Source organism: Phascolarctos cinereus, unplaced genomic scaffold, assembly GCF_003287225.1.
Source record: "Phascolarctos cinereus isolate Bilbo 61053 unplaced genomic scaffold, phaCin_HiC Scaffold_4;HRSCAF=312, whole genome shotgun sequence".
Taxonomy (NCBI): Eukaryota; Metazoa; Chordata; class Mammalia; order Diprotodontia; family Phascolarctidae; genus Phascolarctos; species Phascolarctos cinereus.
The window spans coordinates 486833278-486850936 of record NW_027555847.1 but is presented as its reverse complement, the minus strand read 5'-3'; the positions used below and the strand labels follow the sequence as shown (position 1 = coordinate 486850936).

The 17659-nt window shown below is 38.2% G+C and overlaps 1 protein-coding gene across 1 annotated transcript in view; it reads right to left on the bottom strand.

The window, feature by feature from the left end:
* PRKDC (protein kinase, DNA-activated, catalytic subunit) overlaps positions 1–17659 on the bottom strand; it is a 166070-nt gene that overhangs the window by 3554 nt on the left and 144857 nt on the right. The window contains 11 exon segments of the mRNA XM_020992492.2: positions 8–196; positions 506–707; positions 785–856; positions 4287–4376; positions 7769–7861; positions 8337–8557; positions 10716–10783; positions 12403–12607; positions 13896–14039; positions 14392–14479; positions 15701–15912. Coding sequence (XP_020848151.1) covers positions 8–196; positions 506–707; positions 785–856; positions 4287–4376; positions 7769–7861; positions 8337–8557; positions 10716–10783; positions 12403–12607; positions 13896–14039; positions 14392–14479; positions 15701–15912 — 1584 coding nt within the window.

Genomic DNA, 17659 nt, shown 5'->3' with positions numbered 1-17659 from the left:
AACCTACCTTCCAATCTAAAGAAGGTTCCTTTACAAATACATCCATGGTGCTGATGAGAAGATCTGGATCTAAGCGAAAGGCTCTTAGAGCATGCACCATGACACTGTAGATAAGACCAGTTTCTTTCATTGGTAACATCAGATTGATAAATTGGCGAGTTAGACGAAAAGGCATCAACTCAGGGACTGGTAGAAACTAAAGAGGAGAAAAACAAGGTCACATAGAAAATAAAAAATATTTACTAAAAATCTCAAAATACAAGTTTACAACCATCCTTTAACCATTACTGCATTTGTATGGTGTTTGTATATAACATGAAGGAGGATGTGAACCCTGCCTTTCCTGTGAATATATTGCACAGAAAAGAAGAGGTGTAAAAACCCCAATAATCAAATTTATAGGGTCCTGCCATAACTGCTTCATAATATTAGACTGCTATATGACAACTAAATCAACAGAAAAGAGCAGCCCAATACCATACTTCAGAGGCTCTAAAAAACATACCTGTGTAGCTGATCCAAATGCATGCCCAAAATCTATTCCAATCATGCCACCTGTCTCCATGTTGATCATGAAATTGGATAGATGCCGATCTCCAATCCCTAGAATCCAGTGGCTGATACACATCAGTGCATGAGAACTGGCAAAATGGGATCGAAGAGCCAGAAAGGCCTCAGGGGTTGTACTCATTTTAACAAAGGCCCTCCTATGGAATTCAGAAGCAATGTCTCATTAACTAGTACAGACATATGGTTTCAAAATAGTTAAAGGAAGTTTACTCACCTTAACAAATCTGCTGGTACTTTAGTCTCTCGGTTTCTGAAAGATGTGGTAGCTTCTGTACGATTGGCTCGTCTATGATTAAATAATACAACTTTATTGAAATTGAAATTCAGCACTGAAATTCTTGAGATTTAAATTTTAAAATGTTTGCTTCAAATGAAACTCAAGTATCAAATGACTGTATTTGGATGATCTGTTCATAATCTATTTTACTAGAGCTAGTATTTCCATAGGGCCTTAAGATTTGCAAAGCACTTTATGAGTATCTCATTTATCCTCACAACCACTCCAGGAGGTATGTGCTATTATTATCTCCATTTTACAGATAAGGAAACTGAGGCAGATAGAGGTTAAGTGACTTGCCCAGGGTTACATAGCTAGTAAGTGTCTGAGGCCAGACTTGAATTAGCTTCACAGTTGTATCCACAGTGCCACCTAGCTGCCTCCACATATGACTGAAGAATTCTGATCAACTATTAGGATAAAATCACATCATCTCAATAGAAAAACAACTATGGTGAAAGTATAACATTAACTTCAACTTGTTAGTGTACAGATACAGTGATAAATCCCAAAAGCTCATGTCCTGTGGCCTACTTTACAGGAAAGCACTGTTTTCGCCTCTCCTTTACAGTTGCCATATTCTATTCTGTAATACAGTTAATTTGTGTATGTGTCTTATCTTAGAGGGTAAGTCCCCTTGCCCCTCCTTCATTCAGGGCTACCTGGAGCCCATGGGTCAGCATGGCAAGAACAGGTGCCACTGATGTTGCCATTCTCCCCCCTCCCCTGACCTGGTCACCCTGACTGGGCTTCAGGAAGTATTAGCCACCACAGGAGCTCTTCCTCCAACCTTCCCTCAAAGACCCCTTCTTCCCTTTTCTTGATCGTGGCTAGCCATCAGTCTCTATCACATTCCTGTGCCTTTGGGAGGACCCAAAAAAATCCCTACTACATTCTGACTCTTTGGCTGGCCCATTCCACCCTCAACAGCCACAGGTTAGAACCCTCAATCCTTCTCACTCAGGGCCAAGGAGACATCAATCAATCAGTAAACATTTATGAAGCACCCACTATGTGCCATGATTGTTTACTGCTTCCGTAAGCTATGATTCATCAGCTATGATTCATCAACTACGATCCGTCCGGTAAGACAGAAGACACCTGTCCTGCCACTGTCCTAAAGTCCTCTGGGCCTCACCATCTGCCCTGGTGCACCCCTACGCATTGCCAATTGCCCTGCCCGCACATTCACAGGGTTTCCAGGCCTTCCCATTTGCCCTGAATCTGAACCCTTCTAGATGTGTTCTTAGTCATAGAAAGCACTCAATAAATATTTTTCCATTCAATCGTTCATTCCCTTAAGAGAAGAAAGTAGCATTGTGGTTTTCACACAGGTATAAAGGTAGGGACAGGATATCTGTGTTTTCACTGGTATAGGAAACTCTGAGGTACGGACACTCCCTCTCCTCTATCAATTCAGGTTGGTAACTGATTTCTGCAACTAATAGTCTTAGAGAATTGCTTAAAGCATAGACAGGTTAAATGACTTGCCCAGGGACTCTCAGTCATCGTGTAAAACAGGCAGAACTTAAAGCCAGGTCTCCCTGGCTCCAAGGCCAAGTCTCTAATTCAATATGCTGTACTATCTCTGTTTTTCATATAACAGATGCTTAATAAATATTTTTAAACTTGAATTAATAAATATCATTTAATAACATTTAAGAAAAATGCAAAAAGAATAATATTACCACAACATACTATTTTCAAGAAAAAATGTAAAGCATATTAATTTAGAAATATGAGCATCAAAACACACTAACTACTAAGAACCTAACTTCTTTCATTAAAATATATTATACTTAACAGTAACTAAAATTTTCCTAGAAATAGGAAGAAGCAATAATAATAATAATAATAATAATAATAATAATAATATGTAACAGTAATTTACACAGCATTTGAAGACTTACAAAACACAATGCTTTCCTTATCACAACTCTGTGAGCTACATAATATGGAACTTGGCACTCACTCCTCAACTGCCACCTGCAGGCAGGAGAGCTGAATTTTGTAATGCAAATTTACAGAAATCTGTCTATACTGTCTCTGAAGTTACAAAAGATCCCTAAGTTGTCAAATCCAATGGTCTTTTCTCAGCCCTCCTCCTTCCGGACCTCTCTTCAACAAGAGATGCTGCTGACCACCTCCTCTTCCTGTGTCTTCTCTCATCTCTGGGTTTTTGTGTCACTGCTCTCTCTTGGGTCTTTTCCTTCCTGTTGGACTGGTCCTTTCTGATCTCCTTTGAGGGATCTCCATCAATATCATGCCTGACTGTGTGTGTTACTAAGGCTCTATCCTGGACCCTCTTCTCTTTTCTTTCCCTGCTCTCTCACCTGGTGACCTCACCAGGTTCCATGGGTTCACCTAACATCTCTAATGTAGATAGACAGCACTTAAATATATAAATCTATCCTTGGTTTTGTTTTTTTTTTTCTCCTCAGCTCTGGTCTCCAGTTGCTTACTAAACTTTTCAGATTCCAAACTTCAATAGCAGATTCAAACAGTCTCCCAAAGTTTGTAAACCATGTTGACTCCTCTCTCTCCCTCATCCTACATTTCCAGTCAGTTGCCAAATCTTCCCACTCCACTCCCATGGCTACCACCATAGCGTAGGCTCTCCTCACCTCTCACCTGGACTTCTACAAGAGCTCTCACTACCTTAAGACTTTCTCTATTCCAATCCATCCTCCAGTGCTGTCAATGTGATCCTCCTAAAACACAGACCTGACTCTCCTAATTCAATGAACTCTGATGGTTCCCTAATACCTTTAGGATCAAATATAAATTCCTCTATTTGGCATTTAAATCCCTTCACAACCTCGTTCCAATCTATCGTTCAAGCTTTATTACACTCTGCTCCCTTTCAAATACTCTCTGGTCCAGCCAAGCTGGCCTTGCTGTTTTCTCTTCCTATAACACGCTCTCTCTCATTTCTGTGCTTCTACCAGCTGGTATCTAAGTGTGCAGCACACTCTCCTTGTTTCTATCTCTTAGAATCCCTTATTTCCTTCAAGATACAGCTTTCTACATGAAACTTTCCATGCTACCTCCTAGCCACTAGCAACTTCCCTGCAAAATTACCTTGCACATATTTTATAGATATGTGTATTAACACAGACACATACTGGGTATGGAATGTAAACTTCTTGAGATGAGGAAATATCTAATTTTTAATCTCTGTATCTTTAGTACCAGGCTTGGTACATACTAATTGGTATGTACTTGTTAATCAATTAGCCATTCATAGAACAACTTAATTTTTTTTTTTTTTGGCAATTGGGGTTAAGTGACTTGCTCAGGGTCACATACCTAGTTATGTTTGTTCTGAGGCCAGATTTGAACTCAGGCCGTCCTGACTTCAGGGCCAGTGCTCTATCCACTGCGCCACCTAGCTGCCCCGGCCAATTTAATTTTTTAAAAAAGGAAGGAGCACACTTACCTGTACATTAACATATAGGCACCAATATCTTGTTTTCCAGTTATTTTTGCTAGCCAGGTCCCGTATTCCAAATGTGGGGCTTTGGGGCCACTAAAAATAGAAATTAAAAACAGGATTCAAAAATTAGTTTCTCTTTAGGATCATACAATTTCAGAATATCCCCCCCCCCCGACAATTTTATATATAGTTTGGTGTCATTCTCAGTAGAAGAGTGGGGGAAAAAATTAAGCTTTTGCTATATTATGTTACAGAACATTAGCCTCTGTTATTCTGGATAGTGGACATGAAATTTAATGTATATACTGTCCTTCATTTGCAAAAAAAATCTTAAAAAACTATAACTCTATCCTGCTGTCTAAATATACAGACATAAAAAGAAAAACAATCTGACACAATAATTTCCTGCTTAATACAATCGCGCCGTATTGCAATCGCACCTCACTCAGCCCATGCCTCCTCAGACTACTTCTCCACCTCCTTGTCAGACGCCTGTCAATACCTCCACCCTGCAGCCTCCTCCTCTCACTGGTGAGTTCCTTTCCAGGACCTCAACTGGACAATGTCCCCATACTCGCCATGCTCATTTCAAACCTGGCTCAGCTCCTAGAACACCCCCTCTTCTTTAGCTCCATTTGATGGGCTCTCTTTTCCCATTAGAGTATTAGCTCCTTGATGTCAGGGGGATGTCTTAATATTTGCCTCTATCTGTATTCCCAGCACTTAGCAGAGTGTCTGGCATATAAAAAGTGTTTAATAAATATTTTATCTAGCTAGCAACCTAGACCATAATTTAACCCTCTAAACTGTAAAAGAAAATGTCTATAGATCAAGCCATACTGATAAATGCACAGTATTATACCATATTCTCATGTTTTAAGTGGATGAGGAAGGTATCATATTGCTGTTTTAAAAAAAAAGACTGGGTCTCTCTATCAGGCTGGAAGGGTTGAGGCTCCTTGCAGGCCTATAGCTGTTTCCAACCTGGGTTGGTTTGCCCCTCACTACTGGGAGCTTACCACATTCATGTCAAACTTAGTGTAGACACCCAATCAGCAAAGCTCACTGTGGCTCAGAACTCTCAAGCTCAATAGAGCTCATCAGTCTCCCCTTTCCTGGTAGCTGACACTACAGATGGGCAGTATCATGTGCCTCCACACTGCCATTTTAAAAACACATGTAAACATTTAGGGGGTGGGGGGAGAGGTTGGTTCAGCCTATTTTTTACCCTATTTAAAATATTATCCTTTCTCCTCACTTACAGATACATATCAAAGCCTAAATTAAAACAAGACTTAATTATTTTAAAATAAAAATTGCTGCTCGAGAATTGGAATTTAGAATGCTGTCCTCAACATCATCTGTGAGAACATGTGAAACGCTTGGCCCACTGGGAAATATACAGAATTGTATAGGTTCAGCCAACTTTGGTACATACTAATTGGTATGTACTTGTTAATCAATTAGCTATAAAGACTAATCATTTTTTTCCACAAATGTAAAAAGTGTTCACTTATTACAAGGGAAGTTAGTATTTCAAACACTTATGATAGAAAACAGAATAAGCATTTATGAAGCGTTTATCGTGCACCAGACGCCACACTAAGCACTTCACATCTGTCGTCTCATTTGATACATTGATGGTACACTTCCTGTGACTCATTACTGTAAGTCAGTTTCTAAATTGACCTTTTGATTCAAGTCTCCTTTCTGCTTGTTCCTACAAAGAGTAAAAAAAAATCTTTAGCTTGTAAAACTGGTAAGAATGTCACTTAAAACTGACTGAAGGTCTCTTTTTTAAACAGGTAGAAAAAAGACAGCCATGTTATACTGTACCTGGAAATCACTTTCATTTCTATGAATGTATACAGCTGCCTGCTGCAGCTCAATGTTGTGATTCCATTTTATGAACGGAGGTGTGGAGGCAAGAAGATGTTGACTAACTGGTGTCTCACAAGCCAACGTGTCAGACAAACTCAGAATTCTTGGCTTTAGGAGACAGACTTTTCAATACCTCTAGAGAAAAATTTTTCTCTTCTAGGAGAAGACAATTCAATTACTTAAAAGGGAAACATTAAAGAGAAACACCGATTGTCTTTCTCCAGTAAGGCAATCCTGGCTAATAATTATGTTACCCAGAAGGAAAAGCTTCACCATACTCTACCTACTTTTACTTGAATAATTCCTGATGGAAGATAATCAAGCCTTAATCATCCCCAGAAAAAAATGATGTCACTATTTATAGAAATGGGAAATCACCCAGGCTCAAATACTTAGTGTAATTTTTTGGTCCTCTCTTATATGCTGTAGGGTCACTAAGGCCTGCTAATGCTTCTGCCAAAACGACTCTTGCTCTTTGTTTTCAAAGGACACAAAACTCTGCTTCAGACCTTCATTTTTTCATGCCTGAGCTGCTATGGCAGACTCCAAACTGGTCTCCCAGCCTCTACTCTTTCTCCCTCTTGTCCAATATATCACTCCTTCAATACTCGTATTCCCTGCTTATAAATTCTCATAAACTCTTCCTTTTAAGGTTCATCACCTTCATAAACCCTCTGGAAAAATAGGATGCATCGTTATTTCTAGCAAAAACAAAACACCCCCTCCCATACTTCTCTCCCTCCATGCTTTTATTCACACTTCTCCCTCTCTTAGAGAAATTACCCTCCTCACGTCTTATATCTTCACCTATCTAAATCCGATTTTATCCAACCTAAATTCTTTACACTGGACTTCAAATCCGTGAAAGAAGCCAAGATAATTTTCATTACATGCTAATAACAACTGTTGACACTGTTCTTCTACTTTATAGAAAGGTAAGTCAGAAAGGGTCAAATGTATGTAAATCAGAACCTAAGTCTTTGACCTGTGACATGGTTCACTGGCTCAAATGACTGATCTGTAACATCACAGATGAGAAGAATTAGTGACCGTTTTCAAACTCTTTCAATGCTTTTGGACATTCATAGGCCACATTTAGAAATGTCCCATTTTCTCTCATGGCACAAAGAACAAACACCTACTCTATGCTAAGAGCTAAATTCTTCTAAAACAAAGAATTTACTTATTGTTCTTCCCTCTTTTCCCTGCCTTAACTGATCCCAGTCAATGTGAACATCCTGAAACAAACACACAATCTCTACGAGGTCACAGGAAACAGGAATACTCTCACCTGTATTTCTTGTGCTTGAGTGAAAGGTTTACACTTGTTTCAGAAGTACAATAAAATAAGAGTGTCATCTCATAAGGAAGCAAAAAGAACAAAGGACAATGACAGTACCTCATGACAGTATCAGAGAAGACAGGCTTTTCTTTTTTTAAAGGAAACAACACCTCAATTCATAGTGGGTCAGATTAAGAAAGGAATCTGTAAATTTAATTTATGAAAAAAATCTAGCCTTTTTAGACAAATTGAATTTTCAGCTTTCACACATACCTAAGGATTTAAGTCTCAAAGCTTCAGGGCAAGTAAAACCCTGTATTACCTTTCATAAGCAGCTTTCTCCTCTTCAGACATATTATTTAAAAGAAGCTCCTTTAATGTACAGGTGTTTTCTATCCATTCAATCAATCCTAATCTGAAATAAAAATTCAAGGTATGAATAAAACTCCAATTTAAAAAGTAACAAATCAACAGATGTACACGTACATTTAGACACAAATAGTTTTTGTTTTTTCCTCTGGATCAGTGGTTCCCATTTAGTGGTTCGTGAGTCCCCTGGGCATTTGTGACAACTGTTCAAAGGGTTTGTGCTAAAAATTTCATCTAGAGGCTAGATAAATAAATCCAATGGATTTAAGCAAGACAGAAATTCACATGACCTGGCTACCCACCTTTTCTGAGATAAAAGTCAAATCCCCTGCTTTTTTCAAGCAATCCAGTGTCCTTCCATTTTCCTGACATGTTTACACCCTGAGAAGTCAGCTGGCCAACCATCCAAGAGCATGAAGGGAGGACAACTCATCAGGCAGACTTTCCCATGAAAGGATTTCTTTTCTTACTATTTCAAAACTGGCGATTTTTCAGACTTACAAACCTCATGGAATTCCTACCTGGTGGTCATGGGGACGACGTGGTAAGTTTTTAACCGCATGTTCCTTTGGCTACAAGCAGCATCTCGTGAAAGGATGATATTCATGACCTCAAACAGTTGCTCGATGCGCTGATCCTGTCTCAGATCCTCCCCTCCCTTCACAAGGAAAGGATATTCTTTCTCATCATTGCCTCGGATGGTGATACGTTTGGGCTTTCTGATGGATGTCATTACTTTGACCTTAGAAAAATATTTAAGTGTTTTAGATGGAGCTTCAAAGAGTGAGTATGAATCGTGCCACTAACAGAGCCAGGAAACCTGAGGCTTCTTACTGGGTATTATTCTGTGGAATTTTGATCTCATTCAGTCCCACAATTAGGTTACTCACACAGTCATGACACATAGAGGCAGGTTTTAGTCTGATTTAAAGAGAAACTTCCTAACATTCAATGCTATCCAAAGTGCAATGGGATGCCACAGGAACACCCTAGGGGGACCCTCACTGGGGACACTAAAGAGGTCAATCCTGTTTAGGGATGCACCTGACCACAACGGCCTCTGAGATCCCTTCCAAATCCAAGATTCTTTGGTTCCCATTCTGAAACAAAAGCCTTCATTTGACTAGAATATTTCTAGATGGATCATGTATGACTTTACGGAGGAAGTGACCCCTGAGCTGAGTCTTAAAAAAAAGGAGTTTTAACAGATGGAGATGGTTGTAGCATAATGGGAGCAGGAGTTGGGAGTAATCCATTCAAAGCACAGGAGCTAGCACGAGAAAAGGCACAGAGACAAAAAAGGACAGGATGCAAAGGGAAGACTATTTTCACTTCGGCTGGAGAAGCAGAGTACATGAAAGGGCTGTGAAATGAAGCTAGAAAGGCAGGTTGAAGCTAGATTGTTAACAGCCTTAAATATAATGGTGAGGAGTGAATATTTTATTTGGTATCCAATGAAGAGCCATGGAAGATTTCTGAGAAAAGAAATGGCATAAAAGTGATGCATTAGGAGAATTAGGTGTTAATTCTACATGAATATTAGCCTGGAAGCACAAAGAACAGATAAGAGGTCATTACAATCAGCTAGGCAAGAAATTATGAGCTGAGAGGTTTGCAGTAAGACTGCAAATAAGGGGAGAGAGGAGGGGCCATTTCCAACATAGTACTGAATACTGACTGGATGTAAGGAAAGTCACAGATGACTCTCTGGTTTCAAATTTGGTTGACTGGGAGGATGAGAGTATTATTAACAGAAATAGAAAAGGGAAGGGGGGCTGCAGCAGATTTGGAAAGCTAAGTTTAGTTTGGGATGGACTTAATTTAAGGGGCAACTGGATAATGACATGGCACTATCCAGCAAATGGCCAGAAACGTGAGACTGGAGCCCCAGGAAGAGACCAGAAGTACAGACGATAAACTCGGGGGTCAGCTATAAAGAACTAATAATTGAATCCACAGAAAATGAGCTTGCCAAGGGAGAAAAGGAGCAAGGGGAGTGCCTTGCAAGATATTCATAATATTGCCCAAACAGTACTCCATTTCCAAACTCTGTGCCCTGGCTTTGACTGTCCCCTATACATGGAACACACTTTCACCTCATTTCTGCCCTTTCAGACACCCTAATTTCTTTCAAAATTCAGCTCATGTACTCCCCTCTACAGCAAACCTTTCTGGGCCGCCCTGCCCCAGCTGATCACTTTGTGTCTGTGCATAGGAACATGCTATCTCTCTCAACAGAATGTAAGCTCCTTCAGAGTAAGGGCTATTTCACTTTTGTCTCAGTATCTTGGTGCCTAGAACAGTACATGGCACAGATCTGGTGCTTAAATGTTTGCTGACTAATTACTGGCTGTGCACTCTTGGATAAGTAACTTTCAATACAATGCAATAAACATTTATTAGATACCTACTGTGTGAAAAACACTGTGCTACATGCTAAGGATAAAAATATTAAAACCAGTTTTTAAACCTTCCTGAGACTTTATTCATCTGTAAAATGGAGATAATACCACCTACCCTGACCACCTGTCGGAATGGACAGAATGTTGGGCTGTGAATTAGAAAAATATGAGTTCATATCCTGCCTCAGACACTTACTGGCCGTGTGACCCTGAGCAAGTCACTTAACTTTCCCCAGCTTCAGTTTCCTCATCTGTAAAATGGGGATAACAATTACACATCTATCTCATAGAGTGGTTTAGGATCAAATGAGATAAGATATATGCAGCATCTTATAAATATTAAAATGTTATATAAATGCTATTATAAAATTAAATAATATATTTTAAAAAATTTTTTTGAACTGTAAACACATATCACTTTTCCACATAAGAGAGGTTCTGCTATCACACAGCAAAAATCTTAATTAAAGAAAAATAAGATAATGTGTGCCACCTTACCCGTTCATCAAATCCAGTTATTTTTGCATGGTATTCTGGTAATGGCTTCCCTTTGCCATCATATTGACCTAAAAAGAAAAAAAGGTGAAAGAATGGATTGCTGAAAACAAATTCTTATTAATAGTGCTGTATTTTTAAAATGTATTTCTCTAACTAGGAGATCTAATATAGCATCCATGTTATACATGTAAAAAAGTATGAAAAATTCATAAAGAAAATAGGAATCAGTTTTCTCTTAATAGCAAAAAATAAGCAATATTAGCTCCTGGAATTCCGTTTAACTGCTTGTATGGAATATACAGCCCACCAATATAAAACCAATCACAGCAGTTTGAAATGCTGTTGTTCTGAGGAGACAGCATCAGACTGGGAGTTAAACTGCTTCACTTTTACTGACCGCTGAATTACCACTGCCTAAAAACACAAAAGCGAATGCAATTTCAGAGATGTTTTCTTCTGGCCATTTGAAAGCAGAGATTGGTTCCTTCTTGGTATTTGTATCCCTAGCACGGTTTTTGGCACATGGCAGACTTACTAAACGCCTCCTGAATGACTGAAGCACAGCGATAAGCTAGACAGAAATCTTCTTTCATTATACACTCCTGTTACGTAGATTCATTCATAAATCTAACCTAGAAAATCCATGCCATATTCAAAAATGGCCAGGGGGGTAGGTAGGGTCATCATTCAGCTAATCTTCAGACTGTCTACAGCTGTCATCAAAGGATACATAGTTTGGGTTGCAATACCAATGCACATTCCAATGAAATAAGTTAACTTTATTTGTATCCATTTTTAATCTAACCTAAAATAATAACAAATACATTCTCTCCATTAATGTATAAAGTGTTGTCAGTTTCATAGTTCTGAAACAATTTTTATATAAGTGCCAAGTGACTTTAAATAATGCACTTATTATTATTAAAATTAGAAATACTAGCAAAATGTAACTTCCATACTTCACTGGATCTATGATCTCCCTGATGTATAGGTAGTAAATTAAAGCAACTCTGAAAAACTCAAGAACTTTGATCAATGGCAGTGGCCAGTCATGATTCCAAAAGACCAATGATGAAGCATGCTATCCAGCCTCCTGACAGAGGAGTGACAGACTCAAGAAGCAGAAGGCGACATACGTTTTCAGAAAGGACCAGTGAGAGAATTTGTTTTTCCTGACGACACTGCTTTTACAAGAGTTTTGACTTTCTTTCTTTCTTTCTTTCTTTTTGAGGGGAGGTTGGACATGTTAAGGATGGGAGGGGAAAGGGAAAGGACAGGAGAGGCCTGAGGAAGGGCAGTGAAGACTTTTTTTTTTTCCAATGCAAAGATGCGAACAAAAGGAAGGACAGAAGAAACCACAGACAGGTAGGACAGCTTTGAAAGTTATATACTGAATTTATTATATATTTTAAAAGAAAAGTTAAGTTTTATATAATAGGGATTTGCAGTTTCACATACAATCCTCTTATTCTATTCTGCTACGTCTATGAAAATGCTACTGAAGGTCAGAATTTTTTTAAAAAAGGAAACAAACCTTTGAAACAACAAAAACAAAGGGAACTAAAAATTACTTCTATTCAGGTAGCAGAGCAATTCAGTTCACTTTAACAAACATTTAAGATCTTAATATACATAGGGAATTAATATGTGTATCCAGAATCTAGAAAACAGAACATTGTTAACCTACCAGGAACCTCTAGCTCATTCCTCAAGAATTCTACTTTGAAGTTGCTCATCCAGGGTGAGCATTCTTTCAGATTCCCAGGTGGTCTGGAGTCTTCCTTCATTTTATCAAGTAAAGCTGTAGCAATGCTGTTGAAGTCACTGGGTTTCATAACTAATATCTTTGAACCTCTTTTTCCAAAGTATTTGTCAAACTCTTTTCCATAGGTCTGAAAATAAAAATTTACCTTAAACATTAACGTTCAATTCAAGGCTGGAAAAAATGCCACAGATAATTAGTTGTATTATATACATTTTCAATATAATAATAACATTCTTATGATTACCCATAATCACTTTCCACCTCTTAGAATCCCTAGTTTCCTTCAAAATTCAATTCAAGTAGACTCTACTCCATTAGAGTTTTTCTGATGCCCTCCCTCTAGCTGCTAGTATTGCTCCCAATACTATCTGGTATCTGCATGTGTGTGTATTTGCACATCAGACTATACCTGACTTTTCTTTCCTATGTCATACATATACACGCATGCATATAAACATATGTATATATGCACATACACATGTATACACATACATGTGTGCATGTTCTATAAATGTATATAAACATGTATGACATAGGAAAGAAATTCAGGCATAGTTTGACATGCTCTCCAGGTTTTGGGAGATTGTATGTCAAAGGATTCAAAGGAATGATAAGTAGGCTCCCATGCACTAAAATTACACAGATATTTTCCAGTAGGAAAGATCTAATAAAACGGTTTCTGAGCACAGAATGAGAAATAATTACAATGAGGTGAAAAGAGCCTGAAGAGGCTGATGAGGAGGCACAGAGCACTTACTGACCAACTCAGATTTTCCAAAGCCACATAGGAAAGAGGGAAGGGCAGGAAAGGAATTGATAATAAATTCAAAAGGGTGACATCTCAAAATAAACTAGGGCTAAGGAGAAAAGTGAGAGAAAATAAAAAGGGTTTTTTTGGTTTTTTAGCTACTTGAAGGCAAAGAGAAGGATCAAAAAAGAGACTGGGCAATGGCTGGGGAGATGGCATGATGATAATTAATGGGAATTTGTGTGCAAGTATTATTATCTTTACTTTAAAAACAAGGAAACTGAGGCCCAGAGATTTTAAGAGACTTGTCCATGGTCAAACAGCAAGAGGTGGAGCTAAGATTCAACCAGAATTCTGGTGACATCAAATCTAGAGCTCTTCCCACAGTACTACCCTGCCTCCTAAACCACATATAACCTATGGAGTTGAGAAACCAAACTTGGAATATAGAAGGCAAACGATAGCTTTGTTGTACTTCCTAACAATCAACCTATAACATATGCCATCCTATATAATACAAGAAAACAACAGAGATGAATATGGCTGAAGAAAGAATCTAACCTGAAGGAAATCTGGGAAGTTGACAGACTTAATTTTTAGCTTAAATTATCATTGAGAATCTCGTAAAAAGACGTATTACTGAACTGAATGAACTTTACATACGTACCTGAATAAACTTCTTTCTAAAGGCCCCAAGGCCAGGAACCCCTAAGTTTCCTAAGATTGCATACATTTCTTCATACATTTTTTCAATTTTTTTTTTATTTACAGGGGTTTGCATCAATTCACCTCTGACGTTATCAACCCAGTCCTACATGGAAAAAATAGTAGAGGGAGGAGAAATACTAAATTATAAAGCACACATTTTATTTGATTTCTCATTTTGAGTCTATATTTTACAATAGCTATAAACAGGACCACATATGATGATGATGATAATAATAATAATAACTATATGCTCAATGGCATTGTAGAAATGGTTACAGGACACTTTAAAAAGTTACATAATTAGGAGGAAGAAGAAAGGAAAGTGGGCACTTACAACTACCTCAATGGTTCTAGGCATCCTTGAGTAAGGTAATACCTTACTCTCCCTATACCACCCCCACTGTATGCAACCCAGCTGGGCAGCCACAATACATACTGCTATTGTTTCTTTTTACCTTAAAGAGTAATTCAGGATTAGAGAGCTGCTCTAAGGCATTAATAAAATCTTGAACCACTCCTCCTTGATCCAATTTACTTTTTATCCTATGAAAGAAGAAATTGCCAGGTTTAGGAAGGTAAATGTCCTCTCAAGATCAGTCTATTTGCTGTAAACATCAGATTCTTGTTTTCAATCTAACAGTGTTACATTACAGGCAAGAATAAAGCAAATATTTTCTGTAACAGCAGAAAAACGTACAAGGTTCTTTAGCCAAAATTTACCTTAGTGTTTTGGTTTCTGGAAGCTAAAAACTGAGATCTTCTTGAAAACTGATTGTGGCTTCTTTTGATATATGCAATTTGGTATTCATAATTTGTCTCTAAATTTGTACTGTGAAAAAATCACCTTCATTAGCAATCTCCATCCCCCCTCCCCTTTTTAAAAATAACTTGCTTTTAGTTGTTCAGAAGAAAAGACTGTGAGGTGGGCAAGCAGTAGGCAGGAGCAGATGGTGCTCCAGCCCAGCCATGCACAAAATACTTATTCTGCATATACACCCTTCTTTCTTAACACTGCCACTCTCTTGGTTTAGCCCCCAATCACCATACCTGAGGTGTTACAAAAGCCCACTAGGTAGTCCAGCTGCCTCAAGGCTCTTCCTAGGCCAGTCAATCCTCTACCCAGTTACCAAATTCTTCATCCTCTATTTTTCTTTTAAAATTACAAGTAATCAAATAAGTCATCTGGTGATAAAAAGCTTAACTCTTGGGAGCTAAAATATAATGAAGTTTAAAAAAGTAGCTTAGTAATAAAATAACTACTGTTAGCAGCTTAACTTTTTTCCTTCAGAGACAGATAGAAGGAAGAATACTGAAGCTTCGTGCTGATAAACTGTTAAGAGGTCTCTCCACTGAACATGAACAGTTTCAGGTACTAACTTTAAAAACGATACCACCTAATCTCTCTTATCTACAATATGAATACCAAGGACTTGGGATGGAATGCCATAACTTGAGAAGAATTTGGTGAGACTAAATGAGAAATTTTAAGGAAAGGGAGGAAAGGGGGATCTTTTAGATAAAGGGGAGAAACCATACAAGAAAAATCACATCCAGCATGGAAAAATTCAATAGTTCTCTATTAATCTGACATTTTGCACTCTGTGGTAGGCTGTGCTTCTTGGTCACCTAAATTTTCCACATGCTATTATTATATCAATTGCACATCAAACAACATTTTACAAACAGGATAAGATTTGTTTATTTTACCAAGCCCATTATCTTTAACTGTTTATAGGATTTTATCAGAAAATTAAGTTATATCACCTTGACACAAATTCCTTCTTCTTGTGACCAGCAGAAGTATCTTTAAAGGAATAGTTTTCACTGCTTATCATAAAAGGATAGACGATAGCCTGGGGATAGTTATCAGCAATCTCTGCTATGGTGTGCTGCACGGCCACTGCTTCTTCTTTATCGAGCAAGGCCATCATTTGGCTGATCCAACCAATGAACTGCCAGCAGGGAATGCACGACATCTAAAATACACAAAGCTGTCACTAAAATAATTTCTGTAATAATCTTGGGAAACAACAAAATATAAACTCCTGACTATTTTAATACTTATCTTTAAGGAAAGCAAATTTCTATTTCTCCATCGAAACCACATTAATATGCTACTTGTTTAAATGGTGATGACAACAAAACAACCTTCTGTTTTTAATAATAATAATAACTAACATTTATATAGCACTTGTCGGCAAATGCAACATAGAGGACGCCAAAAAATGTCAGAAAATATTCAAACCTTCAACTCAAAAAGAATCATCATACAGAAATATGTAACATCAACATAGTATTGTGTACTTATTTCAATATTCAAAGGATTTGTTATTTCATCAGGGCAGAATGGTATTCTTTCTAATGATACAGATTACAATTCTCCTGTGTATTAGTAGACTTTAAGAACTGCTGTTAACATTGTAAACACTAACAGCAATATTGTCTGAAGAATAATTATGAACAACTAGGCTATAAATATTCAAATCAATTACAAAGGCCCATGAAGGATGATGCTATCCACCCTCAGAGAAAGAACTGATAAACAGAAGCATGCATAATGTAGTTACACACACACACACACACACACACACACACACACACACAACACATACTGTATCAGATGGTAGCATTCTCTAGTGGTGGTGGGGGGAGTTCAGAACTTAAAATGTAACAAAAAAATAAATGAAATTAATTTTTTAAATTGCTGTGGCTAAAAAAAATCATCACCCTACAGCCAACTTGGTGAGCATAGGCTGGCCTCCAAATGGCAGATATGCAATCCATTATCATGGCCATACTCCTAGGCTTTCAAGGACCCATTAGGGCTCCTATTCTGCTGAAAATGCCTCTGAAAACTCAGGGTCACTTCTATGCCATGAAGAGGCAACAGAGCAGGGCTTTAATGCAGGAGACTGTGCTACCAAAATACATCTCTTTAAAGATCACAGTTACAGATCTGTTTCAGAATTCAACATGTAAGCCTCATGTTTTCCAATGAAAGATAAATATAATCATAGAATTTTAGAACTGAAGAGTAACTATCTCATAGATTAAGCCCTAGAATTTGACAGATAATAAAACTAAGGGCCAGAGAGGTGAAAAGACTTGCCAGAACTGAAGAACGTTACTAGCTAGTAACAAAGCGAGGGCTAGGACCAAAGACTCCTAACCTTTGAGCCAATGCTCTCCTTCCACTACATGGTACTGCCCTTCTCCACTATTATAGTACAACCTTTATGGAATTACAACCTAAAACTCAACATATGAGGGCAGATTTTATTCATGCAAACTGTTTTCTTCTCCTTGCTTTGTCAGCTTACTGGTCATTAGCATTTTCATCAGATCCAAAGCAAAGCAAGGAATAAAAGATGTAACTCAGATTCATCAAATTTAGAAGACACTGGTGAATTTCCCAGTTCCTACCAGCGCCCGCCCTGCACTGCTGATAACGTACATGAAACACTTCAACTACGTGCAGCTACAACCCTCAAATTCTCTCCCACTGCAGGACGTGACTTGTACACCTGAACTGACTATCCATGCTGTACTTCAAAGGACAGAGCAAGGAGAAGAAGGTAAGGTGGAAAAGACCTAGGACCAAGTGTGGTCTTTGATGGAGAAATCCTCTCTCTGTTCCCTGCAGCTGAACATAACTGACAGGCAAACAGATATAAAAAGTGGTCATGGTGGTAACAACAGTTGCCTCCGAACCATGCCTCCCTG